The 19,804-nt window shown below is 39.5% G+C and overlaps 1 protein-coding gene across 10 annotated transcripts in view; it reads right to left on the bottom strand.

Moving 5' to 3' along the window:
• TRPC4AP (transient receptor potential cation channel subfamily C member 4 associated protein) overlaps nucleotides 1–19,804 on the bottom strand; it is an 86,846-nt gene that overhangs the window by 57,524 nt on the left and 9,518 nt on the right. For all 10 annotated transcript variants that reach the window (XM_054466762.2, XM_063659160.1, XM_054466759.2 and 7 more), the window contains exons 2-3: nucleotides 17,436–17,564; nucleotides 8,738–8,854 (exon numbers count right to left, since the gene is read on the bottom strand). In XM_054466762.2, the coding sequence (XP_054322737.1) occupies nucleotides 8,738–8,854; nucleotides 17,436–17,564 (246 nt within the window). The remainder of the gene's footprint in view (nucleotides 1–8,737; nucleotides 8,855–17,435; nucleotides 17,565–19,804) is intronic.

A 19,804-nucleotide genomic window follows, 5' to 3' on the forward strand; every position in this document is an offset into this window, starting at 1 on the left:
GAGCTGTGATCACACCACTGCATTTCAGCCTGGGTGACAGAGAGACCCTGTCTCCAAAAACAAACAAACAAACAAACAAACAAACAAGAAAGGATTATACACCATGACAAAGTGGAATTTATCCCAGGAATGTAAGGTTGGTTCAACATATGAAAATCAATATACACCATATCAATAGAATAAAGGACAAAAGCCAAAAGCCACACGGTCATCTCAACAGATGCAGAAAAAGCATTTGAAAAAAAAACCCCAACACACTTTCATGATAAAACAATCAACAAGGAATAGAAGAAAATTTCTTCAGCCTGATAAAGGGCTTTTATTAAAAAACCCCAGCTAGCATCATGCTTAACAGTGAAGACTAAATGCTTTCCCGTTATGATGAGGAAAAAGACAAAGATGTCCACTCTCGCCACTTCAATTTAACATTGTACTGAGTGTTCTAAGGCAATTAGAGAAAAATAAAAAAAAAGAAATTAAAGGCACCCAAATTAGAAAGGAATAAGTAAAACTATCTGCAGATGTCACAATCTAGAATATAGAAAATTCCTAAAGAATCCACTAAAAAAAACTATTAGAGCCAATAAGCAAGAGTTCAGCAAGATTTCACGATATGTGATCAATATACATAAATCAACTGTATTTCTACAATTGTAGCAAGAAGCAAAAAAAACTGGAATTATGAAAACAATTCCATTTAAAGGAGCATCAAAAACAGTAAAGACACTTAGAAATAAGTTTAACAAGTGCAAGACTTGTACAACAAAACATTTTTGAAAGAAATTAAAGACAATCTAAAAAAATGGAAAGCTATCTTGTAGTTCATGGATCAGAAGATTTAATATTGTTAAGATGATAATACTCCCTAAATTGACCTACAAATTTAATGCAATCACTATCAAAATCTCAGCTGGCTTCTTTGCAGAAATTGGCAAGCTGATCCTGAAATTCACAGGCAAATATAAAGGATGCATAACAGCCAAAACAATCTTGATCTGTAAATACAAAAATAAACCCATGTCTATGATCAGTTGATTTTTGACAAGGTTGCCAAGACAATTCAATGATGAAAGACTAGTTTTTTCAATAAGTGGTGCTGTGACAACTGGATAGTCACGTGCAAAAGAATGAAACTGGACCCCTGCCTCACATGACAAACAAAAATCAACGCAAATGGATCAAAGACCTAAATGTAACATAAAAAATATAAAATTCTCAGAAGAATACATAGGTAAATCTTTGTCACCTTGGATTAGGAAATGGTTTCTTAGATGCACACCAATACCTAAGCAACAAAAGATAAAATGAACTTCATCAAAATTAAAGACTTTGTGTTTCAAAGGACACCATCAAGAGAGTGAAAAGACAGCTACTTAATGGGGTAAAATATTTGCAAATTACAAGGAATTAGTATCCAGAAACTAATACAACTCAATAATAAAAAGACAACCCAATCAAGAAATGGAGAAAGCAGATGAACAGACATTTTTCCAAAAGTCCAATAAACAAACAGATGATTAACATTAGTCATCAGGGAAATGCAAATCAAAACCACAATGAGATACCTCTTCATACCTACTACGATGGCTATAATGAAAAAGACAAATAGTAACTATTAGCAAAGATGTGGAGAAATTAGAACCTTCATACACTGCTGGTAGGCATGTAAAATGGTGCAGCTGCTTCAGAAAGCAGTCTGGCAGATCCTTAAAAATTAAACAGAGTTATCAGCAACTCCACTCCTAGGTATATACCAAGGGAAATTTTTTAGTAAGACAATCTAATAGAAAATGAAAACACGTCCATATAAAAATTTATATGCCAATGTTCACGGCAGCATTATTAATCATAGCAGATTACTAATAATAGCCAAAAGTGGGAACAACCCAAATGTCCATCAACTGATGAATGGATAAATAAGATGTGGTCTATCCATACAGTGGAATATTTCTTAACAGTAAAAAGGAATGGAGTATTGATACATGTTATGACATGGATTAACCTTGAGAACATTATATTAAGCAAAAGAAGCCAGTCACAAAAGACTACGTATTGTATGACTCCATTTATGTGAAATGTCCAGAATAATTAAATCTATAAAGACAGAAAGTAGATTAGTGGTTGCCTAAGGATGTGGGAGGGAGGCCTTGGGAGGAAATGGGGAGTGGCTACTGAAGAATATGGTGTTTCTTTTTTGGAGTGATGAAAATGTTTTAAAATCAATTGTGGTGATAGTGGTATATAACTCTGACTATACTAAAAAACTGAATTATATCTTTTAATATATCTTTTAAATCGGTGACTTGTATGACATGAATTATATCTCGATAAAGCTATTATTTAAAACAATAAAACACCTCACGCTCAGTTACAGAAGCTAGACATAAAAAGCCACACAGTGGACGATTCTGTTGATATGAAATATCCATAACAAGTGATATGGTTTGGCTGTGTGCCCTTACCCAAATCTCACCTTGAATTGTAATAATCCTCATGTGTCAAGGGTGGGACCAGGTGGAGGTGACTGGATCATGGAGGCAGTTCCCCCATGCTGTTCTCGTGATAACGAGGGAGTCTCATGAGATCTGATGATTTTATAAGTGTCTGGCATTTCCCCTGCTTGCACTCACTCTGTCCTGCTGCCCTGTGAAGAAGGTGCCTGCTTCTCCTTTGCCTTTTGCCATGATTGTTGAATTTCCTGAGGCCTCCCGGGCCATATGGAACTGTGAGTCAATTAAACCTCTTTCCTTTATAAACAACCCAGTCTCAGGTATTTCTTCATTGCAGCATGAGAACGGACAGATACAACAGGCATATTATGGACATTATGGATATTTCACAATAGGCATAATACAGACATAAAATAGATGAATGGCTGCCAGAACTGGGGAGAAGAGGAGATGGGGAGTGACTGCTAATTGGTACAAGATTTCTTTTTGGCATGATAAAAATGTTCTGGTTATCACTGCACAATACTGACGGGTGGTTACAAGAGTTAACTTTATGTAAATTATATTTCAATAAACCTGTTATTGCTGGGCAGGCAGGGTGGCTCGTGCCTATAATCCCAGCTACTCAAGAAGGTGAGGCAGGAAGATCATTTGAGACCACGAGTTGGAGACTGCCTGAGGAACAAAGCAAGACCCCCATATCTCTAACAAATACTAAAAATTTAGCCAGGTGTGGTGGCATGAACCTGTAGTCCCAGCTACTCAGGAGACTGAGGCAGGAGGATCACTAGAGCCCAGGGGTTCAAGGCTGCAGTGAGCTAGGATCGTACCACTGCACTCCAGCCTGTGACACAGTGCAACTCTATCTCTAAAATCATCATAACAATTTTTAAAAGCTGTTATTTAAAAAAATTCTGTTAAACAAATTCTAAGTTAATATAAACAGAAAAAAATAAATGTTAGAAAGGAATACTCCCAAATCTTAACAGTGGTTGAATTTTGGTGTCAAGTCCCAAGACAGTTTTTCACATTTTCCTTGACAAACACCTTTTCCTTTTAAAATGAGAAAAATTAGGACCTTTGTTTTCCAAAAAAGTCCAATTTCCACTTAAAGCATTTAAAAATAATCTATATGCTGAGAATATGACTAAGCCCATATGTTTAAAGACATTCCCTATATACATATTTTATTTATTTTTTATTATTGTTTAAATCAAGCTAGGAGCTACCCTAGAACAAAAAGAAAAAAATTCTTCCTTAGCCCCTTCTAGCTATAGGCCAATACTTAGGCAGCATGTCCAAGACACCTCAAGCCAAATGAAGAAAGAAGATTCCATAGCATTTTTTAAATTAAAAATCCAGCAGGCAAATCTTTGAGACTAGATAGTTCAGCTTGAGGGTCTGAGAAAGCCTCTGCTCATCTCAAACCAGCAACAAATCTTTAGAAAGTAATCCACATGCCATGAGATTGCCCCGGCATGAATGTGACACTATAATTCAACATCCTGAATTAAGAGAGATGTGTTATTTTAGCTTGAAGCAGCAGATTAAAAATAAAAATCCTAAACTACTACACCACAGATTGTCAATTCTAGAGAAGCACTGGGCTCAGCTTTCTGCACATCTGTATTTATTGTTAACTGCACTTGTAGGAGAGAAAAGAAAGAAGTCTCATGACTTGGGACAACAATGAAAATTGCCCTGAACGTAGGCCTGCTTTGCTTTGTATAATAGAGACCTAAGGTCATCCTCTAGAAAAGGTGGAGTAATTATTATACAGTATATAACCACTTTATAGCCTGTTTTCATCATGAATTTTCCCATATTACTATAACTTTAACATTATATTAACAACTTCATAAAATTCAACAAAATAGAATAACCATTATCTTCTCCTGGTAGATAGTCATTACAAATAATGTTACACCTAATGGTCTTGGTATACAAGCTTCATCTCATTTTGACTTATGTCTTCAGGAGAGTCACAGAAATGGAAACAACAGGGCAAAATGAGTAGTAGTGTTTAAAGCTCTGAAGTATACTACACCAATTCTTCTCAAAAGAGATCACATTCATCCAAGTAAGACGTATGATGCTCAAGTGCACAGAATGTATTTAAAATAAATTAACTTCAAATGGAAGACAGACTATGTCAATGAATAAAAGTTCCTGAATGCCAAGCAATGGCTTACACCTGGCCCACAATTACTGAAAAGCTGGAGGATTTTTACCTACAAATCTAGATTTCCCATAACCTCTCAGGGAAACAGTCAATGGGAGAGGAAGAGTCATTTCCTCCATAAAAGCAGGCACACACTCTCCAGCCCACCACAGTCCCCAAACTCATTTAATTTATGCAGATGAGCTTGCTCTGGGTCTGCTTCACTCCACTTAGGTACTTCACATCTGCTTTGTAAACTCTAAGATACACTTTTCACAGTCATGTTATGGATAGGGTCAGGCTGACAAGGCGTGATCCCACTGAGCTTTGGGCAGCACGACCAAGAGAGGCTTACTTTGGGTTCTTGCTAGTTATTAGCAGAGGAAGAAATAACAAGCTGTTTGGAAAATACTACCAGCAGCAGGACAGCAAGACAGAGTTCACTAACAAATGCACCCAAACTGAAGGTCAGTGAGGTGCATAATGACTTAAGCAGGAGCCCATGTTTATAAAATGACTGGGATTCCTGGAGAAGCTGCCCTAACTCAAAGCAGGAAAGAAAAACCCCCACAAAATCAAGAACAGTTGATCCAAAGATGTCCGAAGATGGGATAGGCTCCTACTAGAAAGCCACATTTCCACTGCAAATAGACATCAGGCTAGAGACCTACATTATTATTTTTCCTTCCATAAATACATCAGTTCTTACTAAGTAGATTTCTTGATGAAACAATTCAAAAGTAAAGGGTCTCTTGACCTGGCCAAGTAAGTAAATGTCCTAGGACTACCGACACTGCTGTGGAGAGGGAATGCGGAGCAGCAGTTAAAGAAGAAAGGCTGTGGCTCATGACATGCATGCAGAGGTCACACTCAATCTTTAGTGGGAAATGGTAGCTTTAAACAAAAGGAAACTTTAGCAATTGAAGTATAATGTGATACCACATAAAGAGTACAATTTTTTTTTTTGAGTTGGGGTCTTGCTCTGTCACCCAGGCTGCAGTTCATGGTGCGATCTCGGCTCACTGTAGCCTCAACCTCCCGGACTCAACCAATCTTCCCACCCAGCCCCTCAAGCAACTGGGACTGCAGGCATGTGCTACCACAATCGGCTAATTTTTTGCATTTTTAGTAGTGATGGGGTTTTCCCATGTTGTCCAGGCTGGTCTCTAACTCCTCAACTCATGCAATCCTCCTGCTTCGGCCTCCCAAAGTGCTGGGATTACAGGCATGAGTCACTGCACCTGGCCATGAGTATAAATTGTACATGTACAGTTTTACACACTGAACACCATTCCTGTACAATCACCACACAGATCAAGATAAAGACTAACCACAATACCAAGAAATGCCCTCTCCCTCATGTTCACTTCAGGTAATGGGGTTAAGGGCAAGTATCTAGGGGAGAAAAGTCAGATCCTAACCCCTCACTCATTACACCAAAATAAACTTCAAATGGTGCAAAAATTTAAACATACACAATAAAAACTGTAAAATATTAGAAGGAAATAGGCATGGTTTAAATCCAACAGTGGGAAAGGCATGAAGCAAAACTCTGAAGCCATTAAAGTAACAGATCGATCAATCTGACAATCTAAAAATTAAACATTTCTAATTTTAAAATAACATCAAAATTTAATTCTCAAAATAGGAAAAAACCACAAATGACAAAGGCCTTTAAAAAACCAAAAGCACGTACAAGTCAATAAGAAAAAGGACAAATAAATCGAAAAAGCTGCAAAACAGACAACTGGCAGAAAAGGAACTACTTATAAACACAAGAAAAAATATCCAATCTCAGTCATAGAAGAATGAATTTTAAAAACTATGCAGAGAATTTATAAAGAACTCTTACAACACAATATTCAAAAGAGACATATCTCAACTAAGAAATTGAAAAAGGAGACAGACATTTCTCCAAGGAAGATATACAAATGACAAACTCAGGAATAAGATGGTCATCATTGGCAATCAGAGAAATGCAAATCAAGACCACAATGAGATGTCTCTTCACACTCACTAGAATGGCTGTAATCATTACAGGGCTGGAGCGGGGGCTCATGCTTGTAATCCCAGCACTTTGGGAGGCCAAGGCTGGGGGACTGTTTGAGCCCAGGAGTTTCAGACCAGTCTGGGCAACAAAGCAAAACGCCATCTCAGTATTTTTTTTTTAATTTTAAAACACTTTCAAAATGACAGATAATAACAAGTGTTGGCAAGGATATAGAAAAACTGAAACCCTTATACACTGCTGGTGGCAACGTAAAATGGTAGGGCCTCTTGGAAAACATTCTGGCAGTTCCTCAAACAGTTAAACATAGAGTTACCCCATATGACCCAGCAACTCTATTCCTAGGTATGTATATGCCTGAGAGAAATGAAAACATGTCCACAAAGAACCTGTACAAGAATGTTTATAGCACTGTTATTCACAATAGCAAAAAGACGGAGGCAATCCAAATGCCTCTCAACAAATAAAAAATGTGGCATATCCACACAATGAAACATCATTTGGCCATAAAAATGAGTGTTGATACATGCTACGATACAGATGAACCCAGAAATCATTACGCTAAGTGAAAAGAAGCCAGTCACAAAAGACCACATATTATATAACTGAATTTATACAAAATGCCCACGACAGAGAAATCTATAGAGACAAAAAGTATACTAGTGTGGGGAGAGGGGGAGGAGGTGGTAGAGGTAGGGGAGTGCTAGATAAAACACATGGAGTTTCGTTTTTGGGGTGATGAAAATGCTCTAAAGTTGACTGTGGTGATGGTTGCACATATCTGCAAATATACTAAGAACCACTGAATTGTGTACTTCAAATGGGTGAAATGTATGATATGTGAACCATATCTTAATAAAGCTGGTTAAAAAAACTGGAAAAATACCATTTTTCTCACATCTGCTTAGTAAATACTTAAAATACACTGTTTGCTGACGGGGGCTTCTGGGTACTGGTAATGTTCTATTTCCTAATTTGGGTGGTAGTGCAAAAGTGAATGTATTTTGTGGTAATTATTGGTGTACTTTTCTGTATGAAGGTTATACTTCAGTAACAAAGTCCATAAAAATGCACATAAACACAGTATGTTGATGATGGTGTGGGTAAACAGATGCTCATACTTTGTTACTGGGGATATAAACTGACAAAACTTCTTGGGTAAGTAAACTTCAGATTTATAAACAATAAAAAACATATGTTCTTGTTCCAAAGGTATATACTCACATGTATACAAAAATATGTACAAGATCTTTACTGCAACCTTGTCTGTAAGAGAAATGGTGTGGAAAAATTATAAATGCCAGTCAACCGGGGCCTGGGTAAATAAATTATGGCACAATCACACCAGGGAACACTAGCCATTTAATTTTTTTTTGAGAGCCCATCACCCAAGCTAGAGTGCAGTGGTATGATCTTGGCTCACGGCAACCTCTGCCTCCCGGCTTCAAGCAATTCTCCTGCCTCAGCCTCCTGAGTAGCTGGGATTACAAGCGCCTGCCACCGCGCCCAGCTAATTTTTGTATTTTTAGTAGAAACAGGGTTTCACCATCTTGGACAGGTTGGTCTCGAACTCCTGACCTCATGATCCACCTGCCTTGGCCTCCCAAAGTGCTGGGATTACAGGCGTGAGCCACTGCGCCCAGCCTAAAATTTTTTAATTAAAAAAAAACAAAAAAAACCCAAAGAAGGTACAGAATAGTGTAGCCAGGTATATGGTATTATCACTCTATGAGGGGAGAAAATAAACTAAGGTGGAGGTGGTGGGGAATATTTACACACACACACACACACACACACACACACACAACAAGAGAACATCTTAAGCAGGACACACAAGAAACTAGTAATCACAACTGGTTCTGAGGAGGGACACTGGGAAATCAAGAGATGTACTTTTCACTTTGTATTTTTTTAAAAAGGTATACACCAATTTAAATAAATGAATTCTTCTAAAGTAAAAACTATGCTGCTTCAACATGTAAATGCCACTAAGCTTCTAAAAGTTAAAATCTGAAATGTTATAAATTCTGAAATCTTTCCTATCTCCCATTTCAAAAGTTAAATTCTCAAACCATTAAGCAGTAGTAACAGTAGTAGTAATAATAAATAGCTACTTACATCAACACCTCCAAACAAGTCAAAAATATAAGTATTTGGATAAGTGGTTTCTTGGGTAAGTTTCCTCTCTTCAGTAACAAATGCCATAGCCTCCATGGAGAGAAGAGGAGAAATTTCCTAGTTTTTTTTTTAAAAAAAAAGCACATACATTGTTTTAGTAACCAACACAGACCAGACACTAAAGCAGCAGTTTGAGCTTTAGTCCCAACTTAGTTCCCATGAACACAAAGACAGTCCCCAATGAACCACACTTCCTAGTATTCAGGCCCCTGTAAAGCCCTTTCTCACACTGAATCTGGGCTGGTATGACACACCTCAACTAACAGCATGTGGTAGAAGTGACACTAGGCCACTTCCAGCATAAGCCTTAAGAAAGCCGGGCTCACACCTGTAATCCCAGCACTTTGGGAGGCAAAGGTGGGCAAATTACTTGAGGCCAGGAGTTTGAGACCAGCCTGGCCAACATGGCAAAACCCCATCTCTACTAAAAGTACAAAAATTAGCCAGATGTGGTGTTACACACCTGTAATCCCAGCTACTCGGGAATTTGAAGTACAAGAAGCACTTGAGCCAGGGAGGCAGAGGTTGGCAGTGAGCCAAGATGGAGCCACTGCACTCTAGTCTCGGCAACAGAGGGAGACTCTGTCATTAAAAAAAATAAAAAGCCTGACAGACTTCGCTCTTGCCATCCTGGAACCCAAACATGATGCTGTGAGAACACAGCCGACTGGGGAGGCCATGAGGAGAAGATATGAGGCCAAGACCAATATCCTTAGCTGATCTCCAGCTGACAGGCAGCACCAACCTGCCAGGGATGTGAGAGAGAACCTTTTGGACATTCTAGATATCTCAGCACCACCCTATCCAACAGCACATCAAGCAGAGGAGCCACTCAATCAACCAAGAATTGTTGAGAGATAAATGATTCTTGTTACTTCCAGCTGTATCATCTCCTACAGGAAGTCTTCTTCATTTCCCCCAACCAGAAGCATGCTCTTCAGACCCCAAAACAATCTACAACTCATTTGTAACATTTAGTACTTTTACTTTGCACCTATTTACAAACCTATGTTATTTCTTTCTTTTCTTTTTTTTTTTTTTTTTTGAGACGGAGTCTCGCTCTGCCACCCAGGCTGGAGTGCACTGGCGCAATCTCGGCTCACTGCAAGCTCCACCTCCCGGGTTCACGCCATTCTCCTGCCTCAGCCTCCCGAGCAGTTGGGACTACAGGTGCCCGCCACTGCACCCGGCTAATTTTTTGTATTTTTAGTAGACACGGGGTTTCACCGTGGTCTCGATCTCCTGACCTTGTGTTCCGCCCGCCTCGGCCTCCCAAAGTGCTGAGATTACAGGCGTGAGCCGCCGCGCCCAGCCAAACCTATGTGATTTCTTCCCTAGACTAAATGTTCCTTGAAGACAATACAAACAGATCCCACTTTGTATTCCCCACAGATTCCAAGACACAGTATTTAACACGGTACACATAGGGTAGTAGTTCTCAAACTCTGAGGGCCACAGAATCCTTTGTTCATATGGAACAAAGCTAAGAGGAAAAAAAATCTTACAAGAAAACCTAAAACACAGTAAGTTTCAAATAAGTATTTACTTAATGAATAAAGAAATGATGATCACATAGCAAAGATATACAAATATTAATTTCCCTCCCCTTTAACTTCACCTCAATCTCCTGAGATTTTGCAAGAAGCAAACAATGTGCAACTCTTTGAAAAGCATTTTTAAACAAGTTTAAGAAGCTATAATTATTTCTATCAGACTGTGAGAAGATTAAAAATATGAACTGTCTCTTCTTAAAGGTAAAGACTAAGTTTAATTAGTTTCTATTACATTTTAAAATAACTTACTATGTGACATAATAATCAAAACTTCACCTCTGAAGAACATTGTCATTCAGTTTCATTACGTTCAATATAACTTACATGGGTTTTATTTATTTATTTTTGCTATTTTTTATTTTATACTTTAAGTTCTAGGGTACGTGTGCACAACGTGCAGGTTTGTTACATATGTATACATGTGCCATGTTGGTGTGCTGCACTCAACTCGTCATTTACATTAGGTATATCTCCTAATGCTATCCCTCCCCCCTCCCCCCACCCCATGCCAGGCCCTGGTGTGTGACGTTCCCCACCCTGTGTCGAAGTGTTCTCACTGCTCAGTTCCCACCTATGAGTGAGAACACGAGGTGTTTGGTTTTCTGTCCTTAATGATAGTTTGCTCAAAATGATGGTTTCCAGATTCATCCATGTCCCTACAAAGGATATGAACTCATCCTTTTTTATAGCTGCATAGTACTCCATGGTGCATATGTGGCACATTTTCTTAATCCAGCCTACCATTAAATGGACATTTGGGTTGGTTCCAAATCTTTGCTATTGTAAATAGTGCCGCAATAAACATACATGTGCATGTGTCTTTACAGCAGCATGATTTATAATCCTTTGGGTAAATACCCAGTAATGGGATGGCTGGGTCAAATGGTATTTCTAGTTCTAGATCCTTGAGGAATTGCCACACTGTCTTCCACAATGGTTGAACTAGTTTACGGTCCCACCAATGGTGCAAAAGTGTTCCTATTTCTCCACATCCTCTCCAGCACGTGTTGTTTCCTGACTTTTTAATAATCGCCATTCTAACTAGTGTGAGATGGTATCTCATTGCAGTTTTGATTTGCATTTCTCTGATGGCCAATGATGATGAGCATTTTTGCATGTGTCTGTTGGCTGCATAAACGTCTTCTTTTCATATCCTTCACCCAGTTTTTGATGGGGTTATTTGCTTTTTTCTTGTAAATTTAAGTTCTTTGTAGATTCTGGATATTAGCCCTTTGTCAAATGGGTAGATTGCAAAAATTTTCTCCCATTCTGTAGGTTGCCTGTTCACTCTGATGGTAGTTTCTTTTGCTGTGCAGAAGCTCTTTAGTTTAATTAGATCCCATTTGCCAATTTTGGCTTTTGTTGCCATTGCTTCTGGTGTTTTAGTCATGAAGTCCTTGCCCATGCCTATGGCCTGAATGGTATTGCCTAGATTTTCTTCTAGGGTTTTTATGGTTTTAGGTCTAACATTTAAGTCTTTAATCCATCTTGAATTAATTTTTGTACAAAGTGTAAGGAAGGGATAAAGTTTCAGCTTTCTACATGTGGCTAGCCAGTTTTCCCAGCACTATTTATTAAATAGGGAATCCTTTCCCCATTTCTTGCTTTTGTCAGGTCTGTCAAAGATCAGATGGTTGTAGATATGCAGCATTATTTCTGAGGGCTCTGTTCTGTTCCACTGGTCTATATCTCTGTTTTGGTACCAGTACCATGCTGTTTTGGTTACAGCAGCCTTGTAGTAGTTTGAAGTCAGGTAGCGTGATGCCTCCAGCTTTGGTTCTTTTGGCTTAGGATTGTCTTGGCAACGTGGGCTCTTTTTTGATTCCATATGAACTTTAAAGTAGTTTTTTCCAATTCTGTCAAGAAAGTAATTGGTAGCTTGATGGGGATAGCATTGAATCTATAAATTACCTTGGGCAGTATGGCCATTTTCACGATATTGATTCTTCCTATCCATGAGCATGGGATGTTCTTCCATTTGTTTGTGTCCTTTTATTTCGCTGAGCAGTGGTTTGTAGTTCTCCTTGAAGAGGTCCTTCACATCCCTTGTGAGTTGGATTCCTAAGTATTTTATTCTCTTTGAAGCAATTGTGAATGCAAGTTTACTCATGATTTGGCTCTCTGTCTGTTATTGGTGTATAGGAATGCTTGTGACTTTTGCACATTGATTTTGTATCCTGAGACTTTGCTGAAGTTGCTTATCAGCTTAAGGGGATTTTGGGCTGAGACAATGGGGTTTTCTAAATATACAATCACGTCATCTGCAAACAGGGACAATTTGACTTCCTCTTTTCCTAATTGAATACCCTTTATTTCTTTCTCTTGCCTGACTTCCCTGGCCAGAACTTCCAACACTATGTTGAATAGGAGTGGTGAGAGAGGGCATCCCTGTCTTGTGCCAGTTTTCAAAGGGAATGCTTCCAGTTTTTGCCCATTCAGTATGACATTGGCTGTGGGTCTGTTATAAACAGCTCTTATTATTTTAAGATACGTCCCATCAATACCTACTTTATTGAGAGTTTTTAGCATGAAGGGCTGTTGAATTATGTCGAAGGCCTTTTCTGCCCCTATTGAGATAATCATGTGGTTTTTGTCTTTTGTTCTGTTTATATGATGGATTACGTTTATTGATTTGCATATGTTGAACCAGCCTTGCATCCCAGGGATGAAGCCAACTTGATCGTGGTGAATAAGCTTTTTGATGTGCTGCTGGATTTGGTTTGCCAGTATTTTATTGAGGATTTTTGCATCGATGTTCATCAGGGATATTGGTCTAAAATTCTCTTTTATTGTTACGTCTCTGCCAGGCTTTGGTATCAGGATGACGCTGGCCTCATAAAATGAGTTAGGGAGGATTCCCTCTTTTTCTATTGATTGGAATACTTTCAGAAGGAATGGTACCAGCTCCTCTTTGTACCTCCGGTAGAATTCAGCTGTGAATCCGTCTGGTTCTGGACTTTTTTTGGTTGGTAGGCTATTAATTATTGGCTCAATTTCAGAGCCTGTTATTGGTCTATTCAGGGATTCATTCAACTTCTTCCCAATTTAGTCTTGGGAGGGTGTATGTGTCCAGGAATTTATCCATTTCTTCTAGATTTTCTAGTTTATTTGCGTAGAGGTGTTTATAGTATTCTCTGATGGTATTTTGTATTTCTGTGGGATTGGTGGTAATATCCTCTTTATCATTTTTTATTGCATCTATTTGATTCTTCTCTCTTTTCTTATTAGTCTTGCTATCGATTTTGTTGATCTTTTTGAAAAACCAGCTTCTGGATTCATTGATTTTTTGAAGGGTTTTTTGTGTCTCTATCTCCTTCAGTTCTGCTCTGATCTTAGTTATTTCTTGCCTTCTGCTAGCTTTTGAATGTGTTTGCTCTTGCTTCTCTAGTTCTTTTAATTGTGATGTTAGGGTGTCAATTTTAGATCTTTCCTGCTTTCTCTTGTGGGCATTTAGTGCTATAAATTTCCCTCTACACACTGCTTTAAACGTGTCCCAGAGATCCTGGTATGTTATGTCTTTGTTCTCAATGGTTTCAAAGAACATCTTTATTTCTGCCTTCATTTCGTTATGTACCCAGTAGTCATTCAGGAGCAGGTTGTTCAGTTTCCATGCAGTTGAGTGGTTTTCAGTGAGTTTCTTAATCCTGAGTTCTAGTTTGATTGCACTGTGGTCTGAGAGACAGTTTGTTATAATTTCTGTTCTTTTACATTTGCTGAGGAGTGCTTTACTTCCAACTATGTGGTCAATTTTGGAATAAGTGCGACGTGCCACTGAGAAGAATGTATATTCTGTTGATTTGGGGTGGAGAGCTCTGTAGATATCTATTAGGTCTGCTTGGTGCAGAGCTGAGTTCAAATCCTGGATATCCTTGTTAACTTTCTGTCTCGTTGATCTGTCTAATGTTGACAGTGGGGTGTTAAAGTCTCCCATTATTATTGTGTGGGAGTCTAAGTCTCTTTGTAGGACTTGCTTTATGAATCTGGATGCTCCTGTATTGGGTACATACATATTTAGGACAGTTAACTCTTCTTGTTGAATTGATCCCTTTACCATTATGTAATGGCCTTTTTTGTCTCTTTTGATCTTTGTTGGTTTAAAGCCTATTTTATCAGAGACTAGGATTGCAACCCCTGCTTTTTTTTGTTTTCCACTTGCTTGGCAGATCTTCCTCCAACCCTTTATTTTGAGCCTATGTGTGTCTCCGCACGTGAGATGGGTCTCCTGAATACAGCACGCTGATGGGTCTAGACTCTTTATCCAATTTGCCGGTCTGTCTTTTAACTGGAGCATTTAGCCCATTTACACTTAAGGTTAATTTTGTTATGTGTGAATTTGATCCTGTCATTACGACGTTAGCTGGTTATTTTGCTCGTTAGTTGATGCAGTTTCTTCCTAGCATCGATGGTCTTTACAATTTGGCATATTTTTGCAGTAGCTGGTGCCAGTTGTTCCTTTCCATGTTTAGTGCTTCCTTCAGGAGCTCCTGTAAGGCAGGCCTGGTGGTGACAAAATCTCTCAGCAGTTGCTTGTCTGTAAAGGATTTTACTTCTTCACTTATGAAGCTTAGTTTGGCTAGATATGAAACTCTGGGTTGAAAATTCTTTAAGAATGTTGAATATTGGCCCCCACTCTCTTCTAGCTTGTAGAGTTTCTGCCAAGAGAACCACTGTTAGTCTAATGGGCTTCCCTTTGTGGGTAACCCGACCTTTCTCTTTGGCTGCCCTTAATATTTTTTCCTTAATTTCAACTTTGGTGAATCTGACAATTATGTGTCCTGGAGTTCCTCTCCTCGAGGAGTATCTTTGTGGCATTCTCAGTATTTCCTGAATTTGAATGTTGACCTGCCTTGCTAGGTTGGGGAAGTTCTCCTGGATAATATCCTGAAGAGTGTTTTCCAACTTGGTTCCATTCTCCCCGTCACTTTCAAGTACACCAATCAGACGTAGATTTGGCCTTTTCACACAGTCCCATATTTCGTGGAGGCTTTGTTCGTTTCTTTTTATTCTTTTTTCTCTAAACTTCTCTTCTCGCTTCATTTCATTCATTTGATCTTCAATCACTGATACCCTTTCTTCCACTTGATTGAATCGGCTACTGAAGCTTGTGCGTGCGTCACATAGTTCTCAAGCCATGGTTTTCAGCTCCATCAGGTCATTTAAGGTCTCTTCTATGCTGTTTATTCTAGTTAGCCATTCGTCTAATCTTTTTTCAAGGTTTTTGGCTTCTTTGCGATGAGTTCAAACATCCTCCTTTAGCTCGGAGAAGTTTGTTATTACCGATCATCTGAAGCCTTCTTCTCTCAACTCGTCAAAGTCATTCTCCATCCAGCTTTGTTCCGTTGCTGGTGAGGAGCTGTGTTCCTTTGGAGGAGAAGAGGCGCTCTGATTTTTAGAATTTTCAGCTTTTCTGCTCTGGTTTCTCCCTATCTTTGTGGTTTTATCTATCTTTGGTCTTTGATGATGGTGACATACAGATGGGGTTTTGGCGTGGATGTCCTTTCTGTTTGTTAATTTTCCTTCTAACAAGTCAGGACCCTCAGCTGCAGGTCTGTCAGAGTTTGCTGGAGGTCCACTCCAGACCCTGTTTGCCTGGGTATCACCAGCAGAGGCTGCAGAATAGCAAATATTGCAAAATGGCAAATGCTGCTGCCTGATCCTTCCTCTGGAAGCTTCATCTCAGAGGGGCATCCGGCTGTATGAGGTGTCAGTCGGCCCCTACTGGGAGGTGTCTCCCAGTTAGGCTACTCAGGGGTCAGGGACCCACTTGAGGAGGCAGTCTGTCCGTTCTCAGATCTCAAACTCCGTGGTGGGAGAACCACTACTCTCTTCAAAGCTGTCAGACAGGGACGTTTAAATCTGCAGAAGTTTCTGCTGCCTTTTGTTCAGCTATGCCCTGCCCCCAGAGGTGGAGTCTACAGAGGCAAGCAGGCCTCCTTGAGCTGCGGTGGGCTCCACTCAGTTCGAGCTTCCCGACTGCTTTGTTTACCTACTCAAGTCTCAGCAATTGTGGACACCCCTCCCCTTGCTTCGCTGCCGCCTTGCAGTTTGATCTCAGACTGCTGTGCTAGCAGTGAGCGAGGCTCCGTGGGTGTGGGATCCCCCGAGCCAGGTGCAGGATGTAATCTCCTGGTGTGCCATTTGCTAAGGCCGCTGGAAAAGCGCAGTATTAGGGTGGGAGTGTCCCGATTTTCTAGGTACCGTCTGTCATGGCTTCCCTTGGCTAGGAAAGGGAATTCCCCGACCCCTTGCGCTTCCCAGGTGAGGCAATGCCCCGCCCTGCTTCGGCTCACACTCCTTGTACTGCACCTACAGTCTGACAAGCCCCAGTGAGATGAACCCGGTACCTCAGTTGGAAATGCAAAAATCACCTGTCTTATCCATTGCTCACGCTGGGTACTGTAGACTGGAGCTGTTCCTATTTGGCCATCTTGGAACCAGACCCCCACTTACATGGGTTTTAACTGCATTAGAGCTGGTGCTCTAAATTCAAATTTAGATCCAAACTACAGCTAAAGTTTAGATACTCCAGCCCTACTGAATCAGAATTTCAGGGGTGGGGCCCAGAACTCTGTGTTTTAACATGCTTTTCAGGTGATTCATAAACACACTCCAGTTTGAGAACAATTATCCTAGCATAATGTCTCTGTGCTCTTTCCACTCATTTCCCAATCATCAAACCTGGCCCCTTCAATCTTCTTATGTTAGTAATAATATTCAACAACCATAAGGCCTCTTCCACGAGCCTTCGGCAATATGTAATCTTCTAAACCCTTTTCAAAAAGAATGTCATCCCAATCGCAGGATAGTGTTGACCTCCCAAAATTAAGCAAGCACTGCCACAAAATAAACACACATAGAGCCCAAAAGGATAACACAGGGAACCTAATGGTGATTATCTTGGGATGATGGGATTATAGGTGATGTTTATTTTCTTCTTTGTACTTTTTCTGAATTTCTCAAATTTTCTATAGCTCACACAGTAAAAACAGGCTATTTTAAAAAGCCAACGGAAGGGAAAAAAAAAGCAGACAGCTTGTGTCACTTAGAGGCCCTGAATACGCCCCTCCAAGGTCCTTAAGAGTTACCTTGAGGATGTTTTGGCACTCAACAAAGTCACTGTGGAGGTGGCTGGTGGTGTGCAGCTTGAGGAGCAGCTGAGGAATTCCACTCCACTTGGATTGTTTGTCCCTCTCCATCAAAAAAGTCTCAGTGAACTGTGAGTCAAAAAAAAAAAAAAAAAAGAGAATATATTATTGTATTATTGATGATAATAGGTGATACGGCAAAGGAGAGCAGCCAACTTCCAAACCCACCCAGGACAGTTACAAATTTCTCTCTAAGTACTACTATAAAAGGCCTCTTTCTAGAAATCTTCAAAACCTCCCCAACAGCCTATTACTATGTTATAAGTAATAAGAAGGAGGGATTGGAAATACTCTTGTACCACTCACAAACAGCACAATATCATTGAGAGTGGACTTAGACTCATTGTAAACATATACTGGAAATTCTAAGGCAACTGCTAAAAGTATTTTTACAAGAAGAATAATTGATATGCTAAGAGATGAAAAATAATGGAACCATATAAACTGCCCAGTTAAGCCCATAAAAGGCAGGAAAAGAGAGGAAGATAAACAAAGAACAAGTATAATAAAACAAACATGGTATACATTAATCCAACTATATCAATAATCACTGTAAATATCTATGAATGGTCTAAACTTACCAATCAAAGGAAAGAGACTAAAAGAATGGATTTAAAAAACCAAGATCCAACAATATGCTGTCTACAAGAAACTCATTTAAATATACATACAGATAGGTTAAAAGTAAGGGAAAAGGCCAGGCACGGTGGCTCACACCGTAAGCCACCCACTTTGGGAATCCCAACACTTTGGGAAGCCGAGGCAGGTGGATCACCTGAAGTCAGGAGTTTGAGACCAGCCTGGCTAACATGATAAAACCCCGTCTCTACTAAAAATACAAAAATTAGCCGAGTGTGGTGGCAAGTGCCTGTAATCCCAGCTACTCGGGAGGCTGAGGCAGGAGAACCTCTTGAACTCGGGAGGCGGAGGTTGCAGTGAGCCAAGATCGCGCCATTGCACTCCAGCCTGGGTGACAGACCAAAACTCTGTCTCAAAAAATAAAAAAGGGGATGGAGAAAGATAAATCACGTAAAAAGAAAGATGGAGTAGTTATATTAATTTCAGACAAAGCAGGCTTCATAAATTATCAGAAATCAAGTGGGTCATTTCATAATGACAAAGGGGTCAATTCTCCAAGAAGACATAACAATCCTTATCATATATGTACCTAACAACAGCACGTCAAAATATGAGGCAGAAACTGCCTAAAAGAACTGCCAGACAAAAAAAATGACAAATCAACTCTTACAGTTAAAATATTTTAAACTAAATGAAAATATAACTTATCAAAATCTGGGGGATGCAGCAAAAGCAGCAATAAGCCAGAAGTGTGTATCATTGAATGCATATAATAGAAAAGAAGAAATATCTATAGTCAATAATCTAAGCTTCTACCTTAGTAAACTACAGAAAGAGCAGTTTAAGCCTACAGCAAACAGAAGAAAAAAAAATGAGAGCAAACATCACTGAAATTGAAAACAAAAAATCAAGAGAGAAAACAAAACTAAAAGTTAGTTCTTTAAAAAGATCAATACAATTGATAAACTCTAACCAGGCTTATCAAGAAAAAAAGACAGAAACACAAATTACTAATACGCGATATCTAAGAGGAGTTATTATTACTGACTCCATGGACTTGGAAGGATGATAAAGGAGTATTATGAACTCTTTGTCCCAATATTTGCCTAGCACTTTGGGAGGCTAAGGCGGGAGGATTGCTTGAGCTCAGGAGTTCAAGACCAGCCTGAGCAACATAGCGAGAGCTCGCCTCTACTAAAGATAAAAAAAAATAAGCCAAGGGTGGTGGTGCACACCTCTGGTCTCAGCTACTTGGAAGGATGAGGTGAGAAGATCACTTGAGCTTGGGAGAATGAGGCTGCAGTGAGCTATGACAGCACCACTGCACTCCAGCCTGGGTGACAGAGCAAGACAAAAAAAAAAAAGAAAGAAAAAAAGACATCATTATAATCAAAGAGTTGCAACAACTCAAATGTCCATCAACTGATGAATACATAAAATATAGTATATCCAACCAATGGAATATTATTCAGCAAGAAAAAGTAATGACGTACTGATACTACAACAAGGATAAATCTTGAGACCATTATGCTAAATCAAAGAAGCCAGTGTCTAGCTGGGCACAGTGTCTCATGCCTGTGATGCCAAAGTAATCCCAGCACTTTGGGAGCCAAGGTGGACAGATCACTTGAGCTCACAAGTACAAGACCAGCCTGAGCAATGTGGCGAAACCCCATCTCTACAAAAAAAAAAAAAAAAAAAAAATTAGCCGGGTGTGGTGGCACATGCCT

This window comes from Pongo pygmaeus, chromosome 21, assembly GCF_028885625.2.
Source record: "Pongo pygmaeus isolate AG05252 chromosome 21, NHGRI_mPonPyg2-v2.0_pri, whole genome shotgun sequence".
NCBI classification, from domain to species: domain Eukaryota; kingdom Metazoa; phylum Chordata; class Mammalia; order Primates; family Hominidae; genus Pongo; species Pongo pygmaeus.